General features: G+C 40.9%; 1 protein-coding gene across 2 annotated transcripts; it reads left to right on the top strand.

The window, feature by feature from the left end:
- The first annotated feature begins 2 nt into the window (after window positions 1-2).
- On the top strand, window positions 3-18,050 carry RHOH (ras homolog family member H). Of its 2 annotated transcripts, XM_069791330.1 has the most exons (3): window positions 3-379; window positions 1,454-1,558; window positions 14,869-18,050. In XM_069791330.1, exon 3 carries the CDS (start codon window positions 15,096-15,098, stop codon window positions 15,669-15,671), a length of 576 nt encoding a protein of 191 aa, XP_069647431.1. In that variant the 5' UTR covers window positions 3-379; window positions 1,454-1,558; window positions 14,869-15,095; the 3' UTR covers window positions 15,672-18,050. The 2 variants fall into 2 exon arrangements, with proteins under 2 accessions (XP_069647431.1, XP_069647422.1); XM_069791321.1 differs by lacking the exon at window positions 1,454-1,558.
- The last annotated feature ends 1,152 nt before the right edge of the window (window positions 18,051-19,202 follow it).

Here is a 19,202-nt window from a genome sequence, read left to right as displayed (position 1 = left end):
CTCATATACCAACCCACAACAAAACCCACACAGGCAGAGCTGAGGAGCTCTCACCAGGAAGCTGACTTACCCTAAACCACCCTGCTATTTCTCGTCACACTACATCTGGGTCTGCTGTCACGGCTGCCTCCGGATGAGCTAGACCCAGTTGCCAGGACTAATTTGGCCTATATGTGTAGTGGTCTCTGGTTACCTCTTGAGGTTTGGGGTTTTTTTCCTCTCAATAATATAATTGTTTCAATCTGCTAAAAAAGAAGTCCATCTGAAAAAGCCAAGAACACAGAACGCCACACTTCTTCTTTTCTTCACCTATCTCGTCTAGATTAGTTGACTTCCGTAATATTTATTTCCAACAGCCGCTTTCAGCTTCCTGCGTCTGGTGAGTTCTTTGCATTTTCTTTTTTTTCTAGAAGTCTTAATGTGAATTGATATTCTGAACCAAATTCAATATCTTTAGTTTTATTAATAAGTTTGTGAAATTGATTCACTTAATCAGTTTCACTTTTAATACCATCTGTTAAATACTCAGTATTGTGATATCCTGTTAAACAGTGGTCTAATCCTGCCCCAGGTCATGTATTGTCTGGATTTTCATTTGTTCCAGAGTTTGTTTCCACTTCAGCGTAAAAAAGCCTTGTATAAAAGTAAGAAAGAGGGGTGTGGTGGGCTGTGCCATGCCAGTATTTTCCATGTTAACTGATGTAAGAAAAAAGAGAGAAAATGGGAATTACTCTAAAGATGGTGGATCTGATTCTGATCCCCTTTGCTGTTGTATGAACTATGAACCCAGGAGAGATAGGCATGTGTAAACCTGCAACACCTCAAAGGACGGCTTTCTTCCCCATTTGTAAAGTACGTCATGGTCATGAGAAAACTGTTCTGCTTCATCTTAGATGTTCCCAAGCAAATTTAGGTGAAGGTTTTATTGTGAGAATTTGAGAAAGGTGAAATTTAGGTTCTTAGGACTGAAGTGAGATTCAAAGTAATTTTAATTTGCCAACATATCTGTCACTGGCTCTGGTTCCAGCGACTGCCTGGCCCCGCTGGGTGTAAGAAGTGCCTCTGCCACCTTCTGAGATGGAAGGGCATCGTTTGCTGTCTAAATGGCTGTGGCTATAACTCTTTGCTTTCGTCTCACCCCCACAGCTTCTTCTCCTCTGCTTTCTGAGCCAACCATGACATAATTATGGTGTGGGATCCCCTTAGAGAGCGGTACGTGTGTGCGTGCATGTGTGCACATCTGTGCACACCCATTTCTAGATTCTCCTTACCATACCTGCATCTTACGATGCTCTAGTGGTGGTGGGATGGTCTTGTCACATTGCCAATGAGAGGTAGTTAATCTAAAACATGAATGAGGAGGGAGCACACAGAGGCCGGAACCATCCCTCTGACACAGGTCCCCACAAAAAATCTGAATGTGGCTTTAAGATTTTCTAACTTCTTCTTTCAGCTGTGTTTCCACTGGTGAATGGGGTGGGAGTGGGGCCGTGGCATCTGGAGGAGGCCAGCTTTAACACAGGATTTATCCTGAAGAAAATACTTGCAGAGGAAAAAGGTAGGATAAATGAGATTAGTTAGTTGTTAGCAGGCACATCTGTCAGCATTTTTTTGGTGTCAGTACATGCCCATCTGCTGCTGCTGTCAGAATAAGGTGGGATTGTGCATTGCATTGTGTTGCTTTGTATTTCACATTTTCAAAACCCACCATTTAGATCAGTGGGTGTTTACAAATGTTCCAGTAGAAAAGACCATACACGTATGCTTACTTGACTTTAGAACAGGGTTTAATCTAATTTTTCAGAGACAGGTCTGAAGATGTATCATACAAGTGAAGTCCAATTTACCAGAGAAAGTGGGTACAGACTTGATGTGAATACCATGGTTGAGACTTGGGCAGTAACTGCAGGGTAGAAAAGCCCCACGTGCACTTGCTTCCTGCTAAGTTGAGAGAGTAGGCCTTGTGGGGGCATGATACCAAGTGTTATGTTCACTAGATTAGGTGCTGCAAACCAGGAAAAATAGTAGTTTTCTATTTATAGAGAATCTGTGTTTTTATAAGTAATCTATACTTACTAAGTTCCAGAGCAAAGAATTAAAATTTAAAAAATGGGCTTGATTTTCATCTATAACGAGACACAAATTCATAGTCCATCAGCAGGGCAAAGTGGCTGTAAATTACTGTCATTTAATCCCATTTTAAGGGAATTTTACTGTGTCAAAGCAGTGTGAGATGGTCTCATGGCAGAAGAGCATGAGGCCTCACGTGATTGCCTATATCAGAGGACAGTCCCTGTATCTACACACAGCACAATAAAACCATGAAGTTGGAGCTATACTTCCAGAAAGTTACTAAAAATACATTTCCAGCCTGGTGACCAGCTTTCTCAAGAAAATGTTTGTATGTGGAACTTGAACAGATTCTGGCTCAGCTGCTCCATTGGGAGTGTGAATTTGGGGATGAAATGAAAGCATCCTCCCTGCTGCATACACCCAGCAACTGAGAGACTGATGCTGGAGTCGCATCACCTGGTAACAGCTGCCAGTGCCAGTGGTATCAGGGAGGCAATCTCTTGTACAGCGAGGGGCAAGCCATAGAAATCCTTAAAGATGTAAGAGGATGCTTTGGAGTATACCCAGAGCACACAGGAAATGAGCGGAAATCGTGGTGGCAAGCTGGCAGGCTGTGCCTCTGGCCTCTCTTGTAGAGCAGCAGGTCTGCACCAGTGGAAGCTCCGAGGAGCTTTTCTTGGTGACACGTTCTGATAAACAGCCAGGAGGACACCCAGGGAGGGAGATGAAATTCTGCTGTTTCTTTTCTTAATTCTGCTGTGCAGCTCTAGATGTATAGCATCAGCTGGGTTAGGAGCTTTAAATGAAAAGGATTTTCAATGAAAAACACCTCTTCCCTCTAAAGCAAACACCCCCCATTTTCTTTGTAAAATGTTGGTGCTGTGATTCTGTAGTTTTCATTAAGAAACTGTCAAATGTTACTGAATGCACTGTTCAAGTGATTAATTTGATTTGGCATTGACCATACAATGAAAAATTGCAGAATTTTTAATAATGCTTTTGATTATGGTTTGAAAAGAAACAAAAGAAGTAACTGTAAAACTTGCCTTTTTCAAAGTCTTAACGTGACATTTCAGGCATCATGCTACACAGCTTAACATCATTTCCAAATCAGGTTCTCACTTTTTGGCCAGCAGTATGTGGTTTTATTAAATCAGCAGTTTTCAAATGTTTCCATGCTATGAGCACAGCTTACAGCTGAAAAATGTCTTGGGATAACCCCAGCGTAGTAATTAAGAAAGGAAGTTGGCTGCAGCTGTCTCAAGCCCATTATTAAAGCATTACGGCTTTAAAATACTGGACAGGATCACACAAATACAACAAAGCGATGTAACAACAAAATTTGTGGGCTGTAGCCTACCATTAGCTCTTCTCTGAAAACCAAATACAGTTTCATATGCGCTTAGCAGAATTTAGTTGTACTTCAATTCTTATGTCAGTGAAGAACTGGAAAACCTTCCTAATCCACCAAAAGCATTGGTCTGCAGTGGAAGGGGAGACACTTGGAGCCAGCAAAACCTCTGTAACGCAGCAGTGAGCATGAGCACTGGAAGTCACGGGTACAAAACCTTGGTGTATCAGGTCTAAAATGAGAAGCTGCCAAAGTGGCAGGGAGCAATAGTCCCAGCAGTCACGTTCTGCTGGAGGCTGTGCCGGAGGGTCACCATCACTGGTGGCACGGCAGCCGGAGGATAGCTGAGAGCATGGTCTGAACACTTAAACTGCATGCCTGTGCTCCTCACAGGGCGGGTATGGGAGTATTTGCTTGTGCCTAGCCCTGCTTGTGGCTGTGCCCTGCATTTGTTGCAGATTCTTTGAACTTTCCCACCCTGCACAGTTGCTTGCCACTGTGTCTGTGTCGAATTTTTTTTTGCACAAGGGATCACATTTGGTCTTCAGTTACAGAAGCCAAGGAGAAGTGTAAATTCCAAAGGGGTAAGGGTGGGTCTGAACCCGGCATGCTTGTCTTTACCTGACAAAATGTATGAACCAGCTGGAAACCACACGAGGATTCTGCTATTGGTTTGGGGGTTTCCCCAACGGGGGACTGTGGTGACCTGTCACACAGGAAAGACCCAGCATGTGCTGGAAAGGTAACGAACACCTCTCCTGGCAGAAGCTGGCATGAAGGGCTGTGGTTACATATTGTGCACAATGCCGCTTGTCACACACAAGTGTGACCGTAGAGTACCAGACTCAATAAATGACACTTGCCCAGGTTGAGGTTGTTGTACCATCTGGTGATATCTCTTTTCCTCATGAGTGACAGTGAGTTGCTTTTGAAGGTTTTCCTGCTTTATGTAAAACTACAGATGAGACTGGCTCTCCTCATATAAGTAGTTAGGGGTCTGTTTTGGTTGTCTCCTGTACACATGGTCATTGAAAGAATATGAAGCCTCTCACTCTTGCAAGAAAACCATTCTTTCCTTTTGTTGATAGGCATGCCAGTGAACTACACACAGTAGTAAAAAAAGCTTGCCTTTTTTTTTTTTCATTAAATGACTGTGCTTAAAAACTAGTGAAGTCTTTAGAGTTCAAAGTTATTGAATTAATGACATACTGAATTATCTATTAATTTCCTCTCATCATCTGTGCGCTTGTGCTTTTCTCATTACTAAAATATATTATAAAACATCTGTCTTAAAAATCCCTCATGTAATTTCTTTTGTTTCCATCAATTTAAATGCAGGTTTTTAAATTCATGTATCTTTCAGTGGAGTTTTAATTCTGCATGAAAAGCCGTTGTGTAAAATATCTCTGAGTTTGAATCAAGTCCACCAGGATTCAAAAATAAAGCATAGGAAATGTTCTCTTAATGTTCAAACGTAGCTCTCCTAAAATATCTGTCTTTTCATATATGTGATCATTTTCATGCAAAATATGTAAAAATCAAGAAAATCAAGGAAAAACTTTCTATGCTTCCCACTGGAAAACAGAAACTCTGCATTAAGATTTACTGTAGTGTGGGGATTTGCATGATCTTTAAACCAGCTGAAAGCCACATAGATGTCAGCTTTAAGTATCTGAAATGGCTTCTCAAAATACTGAGCTGAAGAACAAGTGAGAAGGATTTATGTATTACTTTTGGTGGTAAAGAGTAGAGGCTTTTCTCCTCTCAACCTATTCCATATGACCCAGTGCTGTCTGCAGTATTATATGTCTTATACAAAAGTGACAACAGATTAAGGTTATACTGGAATCGGAGAAAAATAAAGGAAAACAGGCCCTGAAATATATACTCTGCTCTGGCATACAGTTGGTGTTAGATATAAATCAATGTACCAGGTATAACTTGTGCTAATTCCAGAAAAAAAAAAAAGAAATCTTGACAGCATGTTCATTTGAAATTGGGCTTTAATCATAACTATGCATAGGATGTAGGCAATTTGATGTAGGCAAGTATGCATGCCCATTTATTGTGTTTAAGTTAATTTACTACAATTAAGGAATTCTAGAGAGGCTATGTAGTGAGAAAAAATATTTTCCTACCTGTCCTGTAAATACTCTTATTTTATCCTTGTGCCGGGTACAGTACATGAATACTGAGTTGTGGGATAGATTGTGGAAGACAACTCCTTTTTTAATTTATAAAACAAAACAAAAGGATAAAGACCTTAAATCAACAAATGCAGGAGAAATCATATTAATTGTATGTTTTGTATGGCACCTTCTACTTGCAAAGTGATTGAAATTATTTCCAAGCAAGCCCTCCAAATTTTTAACATTTTAATGTACATGTGTGCACATACAGAATTTAAGACTGAACTTAAAAAATGGCAGTTTCCCTCGGGCTAAAATCTAGACTATGATTTTAAACAGTCTAATATATACAGAGACAAGGAAAAGCTTTTTGTTGCTGGCAGTTCTAGGGGGAAAAGCTAAAATTGTCAGCCACTTTCTCAGTGTTATAAAGCAAATAACCAACCAAATTGTTGTTGCTTATTGTTACTAGCTTTGCTCATTAACTCAAGAAGTTTAACACTCATCACAGCAAGACTGAACAGTGACATGCAGTAAATATGTTCCCCCCCCCAATCAGTATGTTTCAGCAAGAAGTCATTATTGCGAATTGTTTGACAACTGAAGTGTCATTATTTGCCACTCAAAACACTTATACATTCAACACATTTTATTCTTATCACAAAATATGAAAAATAATCTTCCATCAAACATTGGCTAATTCTGTTCTAACTAATATTTTCCTCCTCCACCTTTACCTCCCACTGAAAGAAAACTTATGCAAATACGTAACTTAATGAACATGGAGAACCTCCTTCTTCTCTCCCCCTGAGGTTAGGGGGAGAAGATCTGGGCTTGAGAGTCTCCTTATTTTGTAGTAGGCATTTTATAAATGCAAAGTTAAACTTGAATAGACCTCTGAAAGTAACCTTGGAGATCTTGCGAGGGATCCATGGAGGGCAGTGGAGAAATGGTAGGACAATTTTTTAAAGATTTTTTAACATTGAGGAGGGTGTTATATCACCTGTATCGTTCATTTATTAGCTTTTAGCTATACTGTTAATATTGATTACTTGGTAGTGTTTAAGGGTCCCAGTTAAGAAGATCAGGTACTGTGCAAACAAGGGAGAGGAGTGCAGTCCTACCCCAGATTAGAGCCGAAACACACAGAAGTCAGCCCTTTCCACTGCAGTGGGCTCAACACAGGCTCTGAAAGGGAGGAAGCCCTTTAGCCTGCAAATGCAAGTGTGTATGTGGAGTTGCAAGGTTGTAGTTTTAACGTTTTACCATGTTACACATCTGTGGGATTTAATATAAATCCATGCACCTCCTTAACAACAAACCATTTTAACATGTTGTAAAGATGTGTCTAAAAAATTTAATGGCTGCATATGCAGTAGAAATTGTTTACAATGTGTAACTAAGTAATTTATTTGTATGTGTAAGACTATTATCTATCAGTTATATACCTAGGTTACTGCAAATCCAGATTTAGCACAGCAGTCATTTCTGCTCATGTGTATGTGAATAGACACGCGTACCTATATGTAGAAATAAAGTAATTTAAAGACCATGGTCATTTCAATGATGCATCCATTCTTTGATGCAAAATGTGTATGCAGGTTTTCAAACGATGGTAACGTATCCTGCCCTGAATATGCGTCTGTTTCGTATAGCAATCTGTAGCAAACTCTTCTGCAAATGAATGAATATCAGTGTGTATATATATCCACGTCTATATACGTATATAGACATACAAACACACACGCATGTGCATATGGATGTCATATTTTTTGTACATGGATGTATAGATTCATTATTGAAATAGTTACATTTTTAAATATACACTGATTTATTTTCAATCTTTTTGTGTATATATATGCATATACACTTCTATGCATCCAGTCTAGCAAATAATGCATCATTCTGCAAAATATTACAAATGCTTATTTGAAACTAAAAAATATTAGTTGTGTATGAAAGGGAAATGGATACTTCATGATGATTATGCCTGTATCTGCAGATGGTAAAAAAAACCCCAACCAACAGAAACAGGGAAAGGGCTAGGCTTTCTGGAAAGAAAACACAATCATTGTTGAAGATTGTAAATAAGAGAGTACTTCACGTTTTGTCAGCCAGAAAAATTTGGGAAGATTTTAAAGAGTTAAACCTGTAAAAAGAAATCTACAAAAATATGTTTTAAGTGCCTTTTTGATTTGTCTCAAACTTCAAGAAAGGTGAACTGTGTTAAAAGAGGATGTGGCATGAAAAATTTGAAGTGGTTTGGGGCCCAAAGCTGCGAACATTTCCACATGTGAATAATTCTACACACACAGTAGTATCATTGAAGTCAATTACTTAAATATAGTGCATTTTATAATATCAGTCCTTCAGTGTGGCTATAATGCAGTTAGACTTGGGTGGAAATTTGCTTTTTAACTCTGAGTCCATTCTGAAAGACAGAGTGACTTTTCATAAGTATGTGTGATAGCGCTGTAGTCAGCGCATAGCGCTTTATCCATATTCATCTGCAAGTGTGTCTGTATCCCCATCTGGACCTAAAAGTAGTTCTATGTCAGTGGTGAATATATATATATATATATATATGTATTTGTGTGTGTACAAAAACAGAGACTATGAAAGAAGGCAGACAGACAGATGGTTGGCCAACTTCTGTGCTCGAACATGCACATGTATGACATTTGCACACCAGCTGCTCCATGTATGGCTGTATCTGTGGTGAGACTCAAGAAGAATTTCTTCTCCGTTTAAGAGCAGAGAAGAAAAATTATCACAGTGAAGGGTGGGAAAGGAAGGTGACATACCCAGTATCTTGCAGAAGGGAAACGCTTGGTAAGCACAAGGGCACGTGCCATGCTTTGGGCACGACATGCTGCTCCATTTTTGCTGACTTTGGAGGATATTGGGTCAGACTGAGAACAGCACATGAGCCAGTCCTCTGTGAAGGGGTTACTTTCCTGCACTTGATTTACCCAATTTTTAATTTGGAGGGGATGCAACATTTATACTGAAAACGAGTCACTTTTGAAAATGCCCTGTAGTGTCATAAATACCACATAGTCCATAATTTACCATGTCATGCCATAAACATGGAGAAAAATTACTTCAGACTCATAGCTCAAATTTTGAAGCAGGTACTTAGCACTGCCAGATATCATTGACTTCTATTGAATTTAGGATCTCGGATCAATACATGAGAGTCTTACAGACTTTTTGTTAATTTGGGGAGTGGTTCTAATCATTTGTGTTCATGTTTAATTTGTAAGTAGCTGAATCAAGGTGTGATTAGTCACGGCTAAAGGGTTCTTGAAGATAAAATAAATATTTCTTTTGTCTAATTGGGTAATGAAAATGAGAGTTAAATAGTTTTTGTGAGAATTAAATAGTGACTATAGTAAACTGAATAGATCTTTAGACATGTCATTATCCATTGCTTATATATACTCATTATAGGTACTATTACTAAAGTAATGAGCTAGCAATTTTTTATTTAAGATATCTCATTATACAGCTTTATATGTATGTGCAGTGTGTAAGCATGTGTGTAAGTATGTACATTTTCTTAAACAGAAAGCTTTCATCCCTTTACTAGGACTTCACGTCTCATTTCATCTAGTAAATAACATTGGTCTGTATTTGTCGTTATTTTACAGCAAGATTCCCCGCTCTCAATATGAGGGAATTTCCTTTAAATCTGATGACTTATGTTCCCTTGCTAATAATAAGGTTGGCAAGATGACTGAATATTTGATCAGAAATTCTTTTCTTCAGTTTCAGTTGTTAAAACTGCCAAAGAAACTGAGGTTTAAATTTTCAGGTGTTGTCTTGATCCAGAAACAATTTTTTGCAAAGGCTCCTAAGAAAGTGATTGTCCATCTTCTTTAAATTACATAAATTAGAAAAAATTGTTTTATATTTTTTCAAAACAAAGCACTGAAATTTGAAAACAGGAACAGGATTTCAGTTTTGTGAATAAGGGAGTGAAAGAAAAATTTCTAAGTTTTTATGTCTGCACAATTTTTTTTTAAATGCTGGAAGGTTTGTTTTTGAGATGACAAGACATCCTGGCTTTAAAAATATGTGTTCATTGCTTGTTGCTTGCTCCTCTAATTTTAGGAAGCCATTGCAGGTATGATTGTACTTAAGGATAAAATATCCTCTCAATTCTTTAAAATATAAAAACACATTGAGAGATAGTCTGGCAATTAATCCATCATTTATGTCATAAATATACCAGACAGCTGAAGCATTCTGCCAATAAAATAACCTGCCATTTTGCTCTTGGGCCAGAGAATAAAGATGGCCCCTGCAGTAGTCTGCTTGGAAAGTGAGTGCATTGAATGTAGATTTTTTGGTGGAGTAGTTTGGGGAAAAGATGCAGCACCTTGCAAAGGTACAGGCAGTGAGCCAGTTCTCCTTCATGGCAGTGGTACCACCACTGAATGCCACTATGGACTGAAACGCTGGCACTGTCTGAGGTGGTGGGCAGCTGTTTCCTAGACTGGCAAGACAGGGCCACTTAGTGCTATAGATAAAAATCATCTTAAAATGAGTTTAAAAACCAGGAGGCAGCTCATGCAAATGTCAGAGCACCAGCTTAATGAATGCATGACAGGAAACTTCGCAGCAAGGGGCCATTTGCTTGCAGACCAGCTGCAGTCTCCAGACGGACTACAGCTGATGTATTAGTTTTCAGTAGCCCCGTGCTGTGGCAGTAACAGCCTGTGCAGCAGTCTGGAGGTTTGTCTCGGAATGGAGCAAGTCCAGCTCACCCATGGGATTGAAAACAAGGTAGCATGGCCTTGGCAACCTGCTGATCTAGCTGAGCATCCAGACTGGATCCACAATGGCCATGGTGTCTCCGTCATGGGGGCCAATTGTCTCCCTGCCGCATCGTCTGGGTGCTGACCCTAACCAGGCAATAGCATCTCTGCCCTGTCTTGATTTCCTGCCAGCCTTCCTCTTCCTCCTCCCTCTCCTGCTCACAGGAGTTGTTCTCAGGCCCCGTCCGCGCCCTGCACCCACGGAGGTGAAGGTGTAAAGCTGCGCGCTGTTCTGGTCGGTGAGGGTAGTCTCCGTGTCTCCTTCCTCTCCTCGAAACCCTCTAACTAAGAGATGCAAGGAGAGTTTTTACGTATCTGCGGTGCAGTTAGAAGGAGCAGTGATTACAATCAACACAACAGAGGAGAACTGTAGGCACTGTTTTGCAGACCCCACCTCTGTGTGAGGTGGGACTTACAGGAGTAATGTAGGCAGCCAAAGACAGTATGTGCATCCAAGCATCGCACAGCAAGTGGAAGTCTCTCCAGTGGTTTTCAACTTTTTTTGTTAGTATAAATATTTTTATTTCCTCGCAATGTCAGGTCTCTTCAAGAGCTAGTATACAGTGCTCAAACTAAAAAAATTAGCCTGTTCTTATCCTGATATCAACAGGAACTGCACTGAGATGTAATTGTGGTAGGGACCGGATAATGGCAATAATAGCGTGTTAATTGCTTTAACTCTCTGAAGTATTTTGTGACTGCCTGATCTAAAAAGCCTGTTGTCTTGCCTGTGTGGTTTGTTTACGTACGAGCTAATTCCTTTCAAATCCCAGCCTATCCAAGGGTGCACTATCAATATCCAAGATAGGTTTTGAAATTAGGAGTTCCTGACTCTTTTTATTCTCCCCTATCATAAGACACTGTCCATCCCCTGCAGTTGTTTAGCCATACTAAGCCATGCTTACAATGATCTTATAGTAGATGCCAGAGGCATTCCTGGCATGAATTAAAATCCCATTTGATTCAGCTGATAAACTTACCCCTTCTGATAGAAGCAGTCCTGCTTTCCTTTGTTGGTAGAATTGTTTTAACAAATATTAGATTAGTTTTTCATGGGTTGTACATTGACATGAATCCTGCATGTGCAAAGAGCTTGGTGCTGCTGTGCTCCTCTTCCCATCCCGTCGTGTTACAGATTGATAACACCACTCACATTCTCCATATCGTATTCAGCCATGATCAAGTGTGAGGCATTTACTTGCATGACATTGCTGAGGTGCAGGACTGGCAGTGCCTGGAGAGCGGCTGTTGTATGGCTTCTTGTGCTCATGTCGTCAGCGAAGCCCAAGAGTTCTATGACCACACACCAGTGCCAAGGTTCTGTATTCCAAAGACAGAGGGAACAAAAATAAAATGTTGCATTAGTTACATAGACAATATGATACAGTTGAAAAAACAGTGCTCTATCTAAACCTGTGCAAGGATTTTCTTTGAGGTTAATCTCAAATTTTATTAAAGGTCACTATTCAGAATGACTGCATCAGAATTAGACATATATTCTTATACTTAATAATATTATACAAGCTCTCACCTTAATATTCAAATAAAATCTTCTATTGTTTCATCACTTCTATGAGTGATGAAAGCATAAACCAAAGTAGTGTAAAAGAAGATACAGGTTTATATCTGGAATTCCAGATCCAAAATGGACTTGATAAAGTTAGTAAAATTTGGAAAACCAAACTGTTGGGGAAAAAAATAATCCGTCAGCAGCTTAGACTCAACCATCTGTGATCAGAAGATTTTGTGCAGTCTTTTAATGTGTGTAGCACGCAGTACTGTCTGACCAAGACCGTAGTATATAATATGAGAGAAAGGAACCAAACCTTTTGCAAATATTTACATAACTGGTTGTATACTGACTAAGTGCCCAGTACTGGCCTGTCCTTTAAAAGACGTTGTTTTCTGTTGATGTTTAATCTAAAGAGTTTTCCATTAATTGAGGTGAACTTGCATAATTATTTTAATACACTAATACTGCTCTTAGCCTGAGGCTGCATCATGGACAGGCTATGCGCATAATTAAAAATATATCTCCAATATGCACATATGTTGTCCCAACTATATATGGAGGCACATGAACTCCAAATGGCTGTGAACAAAAGTGAGATCAGGACCACTGACAGCAATCTGTCCACAGGACCAGAATATGGACCTTGGTATATACTGTTCATTTTTATTCGTCAATGGATTGTAGAACAAGATAATTTGCTTTGAAAACAATTCTGCACTGTCGTGGTGGAATATTTCAGCTTTAGTTATCATGTGTGTCAGCCATATTTCTTAGTCCTTAATATCTTTTTCAGTCTTTAGTAATTTATATACTTTCTTTCAAAATAGCCAACATGATCAGACCTGGTAATCAACAAGGTGAGACCCAGACCAATCCTTTTATCTGTCTTTCTCTGTTCTGGCATTTAGGAAATAGCAAAAAGTCACGCTTCAGACATCCTTATTTTCCCCCACATTCAAATATACAAAAAATAATGAGCCTGAAGGCATTAAGGACTACTTGCACCAAAGAAATGTGTGTTCTGAAAAGGAGACTTGGTACATGCTAACTTTCTCCCGGGAGCATGCAGCTTTGTTGAATCATACACTACTGGCTTGAGGTGAATTGTGGTGTTTTCAAACTGTACTGCTGACAATTTTGAAGTAGAATACCCTGAAGGAAAGATGATGATGAATTTCAGTAATTGGACTGTGTATCCTGCATATACTTCTCACATTTTTCATGGATGTATTTTGTAAACGTCTTGTTTAATTCCCTTGAGAGCTTGTTTGGGGAATGGAGAAGGTGAGACAGTGGCATTAGACCTACTGAATCTTTAAAAGCAAATTTCCAGCTGCTGCCACCAAAACTTAAATTCATGGAGCAGCTTGTTTCCCAGCAGCCAGGAATGCCGTGAAGCAGCCTCAGCCTCCATCCCACTTCCTAGAAATGAGCTGAGATGGCGAGAGCATGGTCGCGCTGGCAGTCCAGGAAGCGCTGTCTGTTGCAATGACTCTTCTCGATACCGGTAACTCAAATACGCACGAGGACTGCCCTGCAGGCTTGGTGCCACCTCTATAAAACGGCGTGCTCGGCCAAGCTGCTGACACACCTTCTTCTGGTCAGTGCATCGGGGGGGAGAGATGCAGGTGTGCCGGCAGCACGAGAGGAGGTAGGGCGCTGCCTCACTGCAAAATGAAAGCTAGGGAGTTGCCAGTAGCAGTTGTCAGTGCCTGTAAAATGTTCTCTCTAAGCTCGTCTAGCGCTTTTCTCTTATTTTCCTTTGTTTTTCCCCTTTGTGGAGTAAGCCAAAGCCTTGAGTGTACTAGAAATGTGGGTGTGGGGGGGTGGTGGTGGGGTTAGGGTGGTGAAACTGGAGAGCATTATAGTAATGGAGAGTATATGCTTTTTGTGGCCATCATTCTTCTCTGTGCAAATAACCTTAAGCTGTGATTTCTCTCTTCATATATGAAGGCGACAGAAATATATTATTTGTGTAACACACAGAGGACATTTTGAAATTATGCAGTGATACTGTCTTTAATTACTTTTGTTGAGCAGAACTAATTTGCCTTCAGTTTTGCAGCTAGTGATTTTCATAGCATCTTGTGTGTCGCCCTGTGTGAGCAGTGAATCTTGCAAACAGCTAGTGGGGAAGAGGCAAATGCTTTCAAAATAGGAAAATTTGACTGAATGCTGGCAGGAGCTCAAAAGCAATTACATACTCTGAAGAGGTACTCTCAGTTCAGTTTTACAACAGAGTAAATGTCAGGGCAGCTGTATCCCCTTCAAATGAAATAGTTTGACTGGGGCAAGCACTGGTGGTGTGGCTTTCTTTGGCTTGTGCTCCTTGCTTGTTTAAAGTGATTTGTAAGAAAAATTTTGAACTTTTTTGTATTTTTGCTGCAAATCCTTCATTGCTTTTGAAAACTCAAGGTTCATGTTGCTTGAGATTCACACCTGAAGTCTTTGCTTCCTCATTGTCACAAGTAGTTCTGTGTTACTGTTCATTATGGGATTGCTTAAATAATAGTCAAATTGGTTAGTGAAGGGCTTTTTTTCTCTTGACTACTTCTAGAGAGCATGGGTACCTTTTCAAGGGAATCTGAACTGATTGGTTAAGAGGGATTCAGGATTCTGTCAGTCTTGGTGAAAGTCAGAGGCAGGAAATGTCTCACTAAAAGCAGGTTAGTAGCAGTTATATCAAAGTTAAATTGATTTTATTATTTTTTTAGCCAACTGGAGGGAAAAAATAGTTGGTGTCAGTGGAGAATGGCAGAGGTGATAGGACTACTAGCCCCCATGGAGCAGCAAGAAGGTTATTTACATGAATGGCTGTTGCACATGCAGCTGGCTGGGAGGGAACAGCAAGGTTCAGTATCCTCGATGTGGGGTACTCCCCATGGCTGTCCAAAGACATGTCCAGGCGTCTTTATCTTGATGAATAACGGTCTGTTCTCTCTGGGTTATAAATGTTACATTTTATTTTTACTCTTCCAGAAACATCATTTGACTCACTGAATAATTAAAACCAACAGCATCACAGAGCCGTGTGGGAGAAAAGGGGATTTTAGACTCAAGTGACACAATCAAGTCTTGAGAAGTAAAGAGATTTGGATGGTTTCTCACCAAACGGAAGTTATGTAGAAAGCCTCTGAGACCACTGCCTCTCTCCATCCCACTCCTGCTGCCCAGAGACGGTGCTCTTGGCCCTGGAAGCTAATAAAATGCTGGATTCAATTAAGTGTGTCCTGGTGGGAGACTCTGCGGTGGGGAAAACATCTCTCTTGGTACGTTTCACCTCCGAGACTTTTCCAGATGACTACAGACCCACCGTGTATGAAAATACCGGAGTGGACGTCTTCATGGATGGTGTACAGATTAGCCTAGGTCTTTGGGACACATCTGGCAGCGATGCCTTCAAAGGCATTCGCCCCCTCTCATACCAACAGGCAGATGTGGTATTAATGTGCTACTCAGTGGCAAACCACAATTCCTTTCTGAACCTGAGGAACAAGTGGATCAGTGAGATCCGCAGCCATTTGCCCCGCATCCCCGTTCTGGTGGTGGCTACTCAGACTGACCAGCGCGACACGGGGCCCTACCGTTCCTCCTGCATCAGCCCAATAGATGGGAAGCGGCTTGCCCAGGATGTGCGAGCCAAAGGCTATTTGGAGTGCTCTGCCCTCAGCAACCGGGGGGTGCAGCAGGTGTTTGAGTACGCCGTGCGGACAGCAGTCAATCAAGCCAAAAGGCAGAACAGGCGGAAGCTCTTCTCCATTAACGAGTGCAAGATCTTTTGAGGACCGTCAGCAGTGGTTTTGCCCATGTTCGTTCTTTCTGCCTTCGCACAAAGATACCACGGTAGAGAGAATGGGAGGTGAATCAAAGGAGGACTCCTGGCAGGACTACAGTGCAGGTGTCCCTAGTGACACAGATGTGCACTCTATCTGATCTGCTCCCCCCCAACACACGTGGGGACTATCTTGAAAAGCGAAAGGTGGAGGTACAAGCCCTTATTCACAAGACCGTGTCTGGACTTTGCTAGCCTCGACTGGAGCAGGCCTAGCCCAGAGATCTGCAGATAACAGCTGTGCTGATTTTGTTGTTTTTTCTGTTGATGTTCCTCAGTTGTTGATTTGTCTGCACTTATTTAATGACAAACTTCTGCCTGGATCAACCCTCACCTCTTGCCATATCTGTCCATGTGGAGGGTTTTTTTGTACTTTAAGAACTTAGTGTATAAAATCTGACCACTGTGTATTCTATTTAAAAGACTCTTGTATACGTTGTTGTAAAATACTGACAGTTTGTTTTCATATTTTGGAGGTTCTTCCTTTAGCTAACCACAGGAGCAAATTGTCTTATCCTTATAATAAATGGCCTGCAGGCAAGCCTAGCACTTCTTAGACATGCCCGAGTCACTGCATAACAATAACCAAATCCAGTACATCCAGCATAGGAATGATCAAAACTTAGTGACATTTGACAGCTGTCCTGTGGGTTTGTGAGATTTATTTTATCTTAGCCTTGTTCCTCAGCAATGTGGTCAAAGATGGGATGAACCAGGAAGAAACTAACCTGATTCTTCCTAGACCTCACCTGGTTACAACCCCAGAAGGACTGACTTGCAGTCAGGGCTGGTTTAGACACATGTTTTAGACAGAGATGAATCTATCCCTGCTGTAATTCTGGAAGCAAAAGATTTCAGTCTGCAAGGATAAAAGGTATTTTTTCATGAGCACTAAAATTGTCACATATTTTTAGTACACTTCTTTTCAAAACAGTGGTTTTAGTGAAACCAGTCGCCTACTATAATAAAAATTAAGTACATGGCAATGTTGAATGTGCGTATTTAGAATGGCTAATTAGCTTCTTTTTTTTGAGTTTGCATACTAAGTATAACAGCCTGGGTTGTATCAAAATAAGACTGAAACAGGCTTTGCATCCTGGGGAGCCTGATAAAAGTCAAATCCTGATGTACCTGCTTGGGCCAAGTTACCCTCCTGCACAAAAAGCCAGGCTAAGGAGGTGGAAACTCCAGGTGTGTAAGAGAACTCTGTACATTCCTCGTGGGTTGTGGTGTTCCCCTCCTCCTCAGGTTATCTGTCCCCTCTGCCCCGTAGCATCTCTCAGGTCTTGCAGATCTGTCTCATCCCAAAGTTTCTGCTGCCCATAGAGGAAATCCCTTGGGGGATTTCTTAGTGCAGCAAGATTGTTTTTTTTCCTCCTTTTCCCTGTCCTTCAGCTAGCTCAGAACTGACCTTTGAGGGGCTTATAGCATGGTGCCATAGAAGGTGCACAGTAGGATGATTCTCTCTCCACATGGATCCTGAGAGAATGACCTGTGTTTGTTTTGACTGAGCCCCGACTTGTTTTTCAACAGGAATGGATGCAGTGGCTTGTCTGATTCACATCCAAGGTGGGACTTCAGGAGTTACCCTACTAAGCAAATAAGCTATAGCTCAGGTCTTATCTATCTATAGTTTGTCCCTGAAAAACTGGTTGGGTGCTCTTCTCCATAATTGTTCTACCTCTGAGCTTCTCTATGAAGAGAAATTCCAAATTAAATCATCCCCCTCCTATGAATCCCAGAGGCAGTCTCACCTGTGATGTGGGTGAGCAAGTATTTGCATTGCAGACATCTTGAATAGCAGTGGTGCACAGGACACTTGATGTTGTGATTGTCCCGCCAGCTCCCAGGCTGGTGAATACTTACCACTCATCAACCTGATTGTAAGGGAGGCTTCTGGTCATAAAAACATACTGGTCTTATGTGAGGTTTTCATATCAGCTTTAAATCTTTACAAGCTTCTGCACCTGAGCACACAAGATGAGGGCTCCCATCACCACTCATCTTTCCTGTACTCTTCTCCTTCCTACTTCTCTTTCTCTTCAGGTGTTGATTGCAAATCCTTTGCCCCCTGAAACACTAAAACTGACATGTTTGTAAAAGATCCTGAATGGCATGATACTTATGCAGAGTTACACAAGTGGCTAGGTATTTGCAGTCCTCGGTTAAAAATGTTTGGGCTTTTGGAAGAAATGTGTTTCTACATCTCAACTCTTGCAATGCCTCTCACTGAAAGTTTTGGGTTTTGTAACCATAATTTAAAATTAGTCATTGTTACTGTTTGAACATTAAAGATCACATGCAAAATGTCACATTGTGAATCTTCAAATCTGTTGCAAGTGTGGACATTTTTGTTATGGTCCCCACTCCACTAATGGATTTAATACCTGGTTTCAGCTTTTTTTGAGACATATTTTTGCGAGCATGTTCAATTAAATGGTCTTTTTCCTCTGTGGGTTAAGCTTTATTTACAACAGTTCATGCTGCTGTTTTTATGTGTTGAAGCACAGTAACCACTAGGCCAGGATGCTGTGTTGTGTTATCTGCCACGGGATGCTGGATTCAAGGACCAGAAGGCTCCAGAGAGTTACTGTATCAGACAAAGCCAGATGAAGATGTGCTCCAGAATCACACCGTAACTGAAAATTCCATCTCATCCATATTTGCTTCACAAGGCTTGTTACGATGTATTACAAAATGAAGAATTCCAATTTTGCTTGCAATTCAGTGAAGCAAAGTAGATAAGCTTCCCTGAGACACCTGAGCCAACAATACGGGATGCACAGGGAATTTAGGGGTGGCTTGACATACTCTTGATTGTGCATCCTAGAGCCAGTGCAAAGTGTGAGGCCACCAAAAGCTGGCTGATCTTTAAAATAAAATGGGAGAGAGGATAACGTAACAGGAGGATTTTGGTTTGGTGCTATGTGAAAAAAATACCCAGTTCCAGTTTTCACAGCCTGCTTATTTTCAGACTCTCAAAGCTAAAAGGCACTTTTCACTGGGAACAAACTGTGAAGCACATTATTGTAGTGTCTAATTATGCAGCTTTCCCTGAGCTGTAGAACTGATGTGCTCAAAAAGTGTGGCAACTCAAATGCAGAGAGTGAAATCTGGACATAGTAGAACTCAGCAGAAGATTCAGCTGAATGGTTTATTGGGATGGGGTTTGTACAACTGCAGCCCAGCTGCATGTGGCGTGCATGGCAAGGAACTGCTGAGGTCAACCGTGAAACCCTGCCAGGGTGGTTTTGCTAGTTAGTTGGGCAACTGGGTCCCTGGGTATGTCTCGGTGGTAAAAATCTGGCTCTAATATTCAAACTACATTCAAACGACAGCTGGACGCACATGTTAAGTTTCAGCTTCTTTTACTCTGAAAAACAGCAGGTTAGGGGAGACAGAAACAAAGCCCAGCCTTGCCTCAGTTGGGTTGAGCTGTTCAGCTAAGGGAAGACACCTTGCCCAAATGTTCCCCTTCTAT

This window comes from Haliaeetus albicilla, chromosome 1 (assembly GCF_947461875.1).
Source record: "Haliaeetus albicilla chromosome 1, bHalAlb1.1, whole genome shotgun sequence".
Lineage (NCBI taxonomy): Eukaryota > Metazoa > Chordata > Aves > Accipitriformes > Accipitridae > Haliaeetus > Haliaeetus albicilla.
The sequence above is the reverse complement of the archived record's forward strand: the minus strand, read 5'-3'. Positions and strand labels throughout refer to the sequence as shown.